Source organism: Acanthochromis polyacanthus, chromosome 2 (genome assembly GCF_021347895.1).
Source record: "Acanthochromis polyacanthus isolate Apoly-LR-REF ecotype Palm Island chromosome 2, KAUST_Apoly_ChrSc, whole genome shotgun sequence".
Lineage (NCBI taxonomy): Eukaryota > Metazoa > Chordata > Actinopteri > Pomacentridae > Acanthochromis > Acanthochromis polyacanthus.
The window spans coordinates 41,730,962-41,737,571 of NC_067114.1; the positions used below are offsets into that span (position 1 = coordinate 41,730,962).

The 6,610-nt window shown below is 41.8% G+C and overlaps 1 protein-coding gene across 1 annotated transcript; it reads right to left on the reverse strand.

Moving 5' to 3' along the window:
* Window positions 1-427: 427 nt before the first annotated feature.
* LOC110945803 (immunoglobulin superfamily containing leucine-rich repeat protein 2-like) lies at window positions 428-6,399 on the reverse strand. The gene is made up of 2 exons (XM_022187401.2): window positions 6,202-6,399; window positions 428-3,554 (listed from the first exon to the last, which is right to left on the reverse strand). Exon 2 carries the CDS (start codon window positions 3,543-3,545, stop codon window positions 1,419-1,421), a length of 2,127 nt encoding a protein of 708 aa, XP_022043093.2. The 5' UTR covers window positions 3,546-3,554; window positions 6,202-6,399; the 3' UTR covers window positions 428-1,418.
* Window positions 6,400-6,610: the final 211 nt, after the last annotated feature.

Consider the following 6,610-nt stretch of genomic DNA (forward strand, 5'->3'; position numbering starts at 1 on the left):
CGTTGCTGGGGGCATTTTTCTGGCGAGGTTTGGGTCCATTTGGTTCCTTTAGAGGAAAGAGTCACTGCAAATCTATATAAAGTTGTTCGCAGTGATCACTTGGATCTTATGATAACAGATTTCTGGTGTTTTCCAGAATTACAATGTCTCCATGTATAGAACACAAAAGTTCACGTTCAGGAAAAAGATATGAATCAGATGATGTGACTTTCACCGGCAACAAATCTCAACCCAGCTGAACACATGTAGAAGATTGTGAACCAATGTGTTGGACAGAACTCTCTACCACCATCATCAAAACACTAAATGAGGGAACAACTGCTAAGACATTTTACATTGGCTTTTCCTTTGATTTGTCACCTGTCTGTATTTGAAGCTAATTTTTGCTGAGTGGGTGAATGGACCAAAATGCACAGCCAGATGCAGGTTCTTTTTTTTTTTTTTTTTTACAATGTGTAGTTTGATTTTGTTTCTTATTTAATGCAATTCAATTTTATTTATACATTGCAGTTGACAACATCTCAGGGCACTTCTCATAGTAACGTGATGACCTTATGTTGTTCAGAGAAAACCAACAAATGCAAAACATTCCCTTTGAGCAAGCACTTTGGCGACAATGAGAAGAAAAAAACTCCCTGCTCTGTTACAATTTAAAATATCTGATACATGCATCCCTTGATTGTCTATCACTAGGTGTACTTTAGTGCAAATCTGGATTCAGATGCACATTTAAAGATTTGTAGCGTTATCTGTTATTAAAAGAAGAGCATGTTCTCTGTGTGTTTTCAGTAAACCAACTAGATGAATAAAAAGGTGACTGTATACCTCTGCTAAGCTAAGCTAAGCTAAGCTAATGGTCTACTGGGTGTGGCTGAGTAAAAGTGGTGCAGATGTTCTCACTTGTCAAGAAATCAGATAAGCACATTTCCCAAGATAGAAAACTATTATTAAAAAACAAGAAGCTACACAGACATTAACTGCTTTCATGGTGGGTCATTCAGTTTCTCTCTGTAACAAAAACATCTTGTCTTATCTGCTTTTATGTGCTGTTTCTGTGAGCTTCTTTTCCCAACGGTACAAGCAAGAATGACAAAGAAACATTTTGAAGGAAGAAATCAAGCTGGATTATTTCCAACTATAAAAACATATGGACTTAAACAAAGCCTAGTTCAGCTCTCTCTACAATGTTTGTCTGGAAAATTTCCACTCACAATCAATAGAGCCTGACTGCTGGCTGCAGCTCAGTCACTCAGCGTTGTAGCCTGACTTGTGGTTCAAAGCGAATACATATATTTGGTCTGATCACTGTATTTCTGCAAAGCTAAACAGAACCTAACAAGTTGGCACAAGCAGAAGAAAATATTGGTTATGATTAAATGCAAAAAAATAAAAATATAAGCTGCAAAATCTGCCACCAGTTACTGATTTGGATATTTGTAGTTGCTTGTAATATTCACTGCTTCAGCTCCCAGAGGCAGCCGGTCGCTGTACTCTGATCCCATCTCGCAGTCATCTAAATTCCTGCACTGAGACAAAGAAAAAGACTCGGTCACCACACTCTCCTCGGTATCGGCCTCTTTCTCCTCGTCTGCGCTCTCCGTCTCGCCCTCCTCCTCGTCCAGCTGGCTGCCGTTGATCTTCCTCTGGGACTCGGTGTGCGGAGCATGGAGGTTAAAGTTGGCGGCCAGGTTCCTCTCCATGTGGTACTGGTCTTTGGCCTTCAGGATCAGCTTGTAGGTCTTGCTGCGGTACTTGTACACCAGGTGGAAGCAGGTAGCGCCGAGCAGCGGTACAGTGGAGACAGTCAGGAGGCAGATGCTAACCGATATGATGATGAGCAGGTTGGGCACCTTCCTCCTGGTGGTGAACAGCACCTGGACCTCGCAGTCCTCTCCTCGGTAGGTCAGACACAGTGAGTAGTTGGTGCCTGGACGCAAACCGGTGAACAGGTACATGTTGACGCCCTCCTCGATCCTCGACCACTGCACCGCCAAGTGTTTACGGTCAGCAGTGATGCACAAATACAAGCCGTTTGAGTGGATTTCTTCAGAGGCGTCTGAGAGGCCATCTTCTTCTTCACTGTCGGCCTCAAAGCTCTCAGATGAGGTGGCCTGGTTGGTGCTCTTGTCTCTGGGTATGAGTAGAGGATTGAGTCGCACCATCGCCTCAGTTTCTGACACACCTAATGCAATGACACCAAAGTCGAATGTGTACTGCTTGATGTCGTCCAGGCTGCCGTTGAAGACGTGGCTCGAAACATATCTCGTGTTCGGCGTCAAGCTGCATTTGCTCGAACGTGGCGGATATCTTGTTGTGTCCTGGTAGGTCTCGACATCTAGGGTCGGAGGAGAAGTTGGTATAACGTTCATGATGTCTTTTGTCTTTAAATCAGGGAGATGCACAGCATCAAAGATGGATATTTGGCCTGTTGATTCAAGTATAGGTGGGCTTGTTTGAGTGTAAGTCGCTGCTGTGGTTGTTTCTTCAACGGCTGTTGGTTTTAGCGACGCCACAACCTCAACGAACACCAAATCCTCGTCTCTCCCGAACTCATTCGTAGCAGAGCAGCTGTAGTTGCCACCATCTTCCTTCCTGAGCTTAGAAATGACAAGAGTCCCATTATTGAAGACTTTAACAGAATAGTGGGACTTGAAGGATTCCTCTTTAGACTCTGCAGAGTCATTCTCAGTGAACAACAAAGGTACCTCCTGTTTCAGGCTTCTGCTCTGAATGTTCCAGATGACCAGCGGCTTTGGGTTTCCTTTGAACTCACAAGTCAAAACCAGTTTACTGTCCTCGTGGAGTTTTGCGTTTGGCTCAGATCGTATTACAACATTCGGGCTCATACACTTCGACTCAGGCAGATTTCCGATCGCTTTGCCTTTGAGTTTGTCAGGAGTTGCGCAGATGATCAGATTCTGCTCCGACACTGAGATGGCGGTTGTAGAGATCCAGACTCTGAACCAGTCCAGGGAGCAGGTGCATGAGAAGGGGTTGCTGTAAATCTGCAGATACGACAAAGCCACCAAACTGTCGAACGTCCCCTCAACGATGGTCACGAACCTGTTGTTGTTGAGTCGGAGGGATCTCAGGTCACTGAGGTTGACGAAGGCGTCCCTCGGCAGGTGGACCATCTCGTTGTGGTTCATCTTCAGCATGTTCAGAGCCGTGAGGTTCTGCAGGTCCTCCCAGGGGAAGTCTACGATTTTATTGTGGCTGATGTCAAAGTTGCGCAGGTGAACCAAAGGCGAGAGGGTCCCGTGTTCAATGGAGACGATCTCGTTGTGGGCCATCCACAGCGAGGTCACCCGGGTGACGTTGTCGAAGCTCCCCAGTGGGATAAAGCTTATCTTATTAGCGGAGAGGCTCAAAGTCGTAACATTTGGAGGCAAACCATCCGGGACTTCAACCAAGTCTTTGTAGGAGCATTCAGCAAAATGGCGGCCGTATTTATCTGAGCATTTGCAGAGCTCCGGGCAGCTGAGTCCAGGAGTGAGGACAGTGGCAATCCACAAAGTGAAGAAGAAGAAGTCTGCGGCTGCCATTTTCTGCTCCTGTAAAACAGAATCACAATCCATCTGTCAAAATGGGATCAAACCAAACGTATTTAACACATTTAGTGATACAATATTATAGTAAGTAGTTACTTCAAAAGACAAAAAGAAAACACCAAACAGAGGCTGCTAACAGTGCTGTTTAGAGAATAATACAGTCCTGACGGTATTTATAACTTCAAAGTGTGATCTCCTCTGTCACTTTATACAGACAGAGGAGAATAACAGCTAACGTCAGGTCTTTTTGATTATGAAGGACTATTTTAGAAGCAATCTCACAATTATAGGATTGATGCACCACAATATAATACAAAACATCTTACTTAAAGTCATGCAGGTAGTCTTTGACTCAAGTTTGAGATTTCTTTTTGAGGGGTTTACTGGTAGATAAATGAAAAACTGCTGAATAATTTGATGTTTCTGAAATCCCTGTACCCACACAGTCACAAGTAAAAATCTTGTGCATTTTGATGTCTTGTAAAAAGTATACAGTAGTATACATTTACAATCTGTTTATATTATACCTTCTCCAAGGATCTCTTCATTGTCAATTTTCCTGAGAATTTTACTTATTTTTTTCTTCATTTAAAATATCTTTGTGTTTGCTTTTCCTGAACTGACACTTGCAATCTGATTCTTCATCTCTAACTAAAAAGAAATCTGATCTGAGCAATAAATGCAAATTGAGCACTAAGATGAATGTATCCACAACTTAAAATGTAACAGGACCTCTTTACAAATTCAATCCTGACTCACTTTTAGTCAATATCGGACTTTTTATCCTCTAATTTGTTTGACTCCAATTGCATCTGTCTGCTAGTTGTTACTTTTTTTTTGTTTGGTCTTTTTTTCTTACTTTTTACTGAAAACATTTTCTTGATGTAGCAAAAGCTGTGAGACTGAACCATAACTCATGGAATATAAAGCACTGAGTAAAGCTGCAGACCACTTCCACATTCTTACTTTGTCATCTGGTACACTGTTTTCATAAAAATATTTTTTATTCCAGCTTTAATTTTTTTTTTTTGCTCTTGGTTTTAGTCTAGCCTGCTGAGAAATCTAACTCACATGTAGAATAATATCTGCATGCGAAGGCAAAACTATCACACATTTTTAGCCATTTTAACTAGTTCACTGGAAGAGAAATGTAAAGCAGCTGGTTTTGTTACAATAAAACATGAAGAAATGTGAATTTGCAATTTATTTATATTTAACTGCCACTCCGATTTTCTACTGATTCTTTCTTTTTATAATGGTTTTTGTGTCTTTTCCTTACATGACATTTGTCCTTTATAAACTAGTTATTTGACTCTTTTTCTGTCTGAACACAGTAAGGTAAAACTATCATACACTGTCGATCATTTTGACCTGTTTGCTGAAAGGCAGATGAAGAGCAGCTAATATTATCAACACAGAGCATGCAAAAATGCATATTTGCACTCTCAGCTTTTCAAAGCTGCTAAGTCTAATGAGTGGATCAAACGTTCTCTATTTAAATTTCTTTATAGAAGTCACCAGCTGTAGTCAATCAAAATCACTTACGAGAAGTTAAAAAGTCATGCGACTAAGAAAATGTGATCAACTCAACTGTCTACAACAACTGTTGATGCAACACAAGCAAGGATCTAGTCTGGAGAAACAACCTGGACAAGAGCCATAAAACAAACACTTTATTTATCTTGCTGTAATGTATATTTTTAACCCAGCAGATTTTGTCAACTTTAATTTCCAACAGCCAAAGTCAAAGCATTTCAGTTTCAGTTAGTTTTAATTTTCAGAGTCATTTTTGTAGAAGCAGCTCATGACTATTTCATGGATTAGTGAAGATCCTACCAGTTATTCTATCTGTAACAGTCAAAGGTCAGAACTTTAATGTTTTAGTAGTACAAAAACTAAAGATATCCAGTTCACTGTCAGAAATGACAGAGGAAAGTAAATCGACACATTTGTTTTTATCATACTTTTTTAATTTCCATTATTTTTCTTAATTTATTTGTACTGCTTACAACCAGGACCAAGCACTAATTTTGTGCCATCTCTTACCAATACTACTGGTATGACAATAAAGAACCTTGAATGTATAACATTCTGCTTCTGCATTTCTGTCTGTCCTGGAAGAAGGATCCCTCCTGAGCATTATTTATTTTTCTACCTGATCTGACATGTGTTCCTTAAAAAACTAGCATTTTGATTCAGACTGGCTTTAGCTAAGGAGTTAACCTGGTTTGTGTCTGAGAAAGCAGGAAACAGAAGGAAGCTGCTGTATGAACAACCTGATAACTCATCTGTGCACATTGATGAACTGAGTCTGTGTTTAATTCACAGCAGCAGCGGTGAGGCTCATCCTCCGCTTTCTAAGTGCGCAGCAGCGACCGGAGCCTCCGGATCTGTCCTTGGTGCTGAAAGCAGCAGCCGCACGTCCTTCTGTCTGTCTGTCTGTCTGTCTGTCTGTCTGTCTGTCTGTCTCCAGCGGTCAGACAGACAGACTTTAATCTCGCTATGCACCAAACATCAACGCTGTAATCTGACGCATTCACACCAAAGTTCGTCCCTGAAAACAAACCTGGACTCCGACTCGCGCATGAAACATTGATGCAGGGAGGAAATCAGATCCAGTCACCTCCAGAGGAGCCAGAGACGAGCTTACCTGCGTTTTTATTCTAATCCTCTGCAGAAAAAAAATCCGAGTGCGTCAGTCGCTGTTTGTGTCACAGAAGCTTCATGCTGAAGTTTGGAGCTGAAGCTGCAGTTTGTTCGTCTTTCTGCTTCTACATGATGAAAAACACGCGTGTCCGCTCCGCAGAGACTCCTGGCTGTGGATGCACGTCTCCCCCCTCCTCACCCCCCTCACCCCTCCTCCTCCTCCTCCTCCTCTTTAGCGGCCCCTAAATTCTTTTAAAGGGGAAACGACCTGGAGACTGACGTGATCACATGTCCATGAGTTCCAGAAACAAATGATGCAACACAAGAGACAGAGTGAGTAAAATACTAATTTAGAGCTGCAGGAATGAGTAGATTGATTGATCAACCAGAAGCTGAATGACGTCACTGGGATA

Coding starts and splice junctions, on each gene's coding strand:
- LOC110945803 (XM_022187401.2), bottom strand. CDS start 3,545: ATGGCAGCCGCAGACTTCTTCTTCTTCACTTTGTGGATTGCCACTGTC.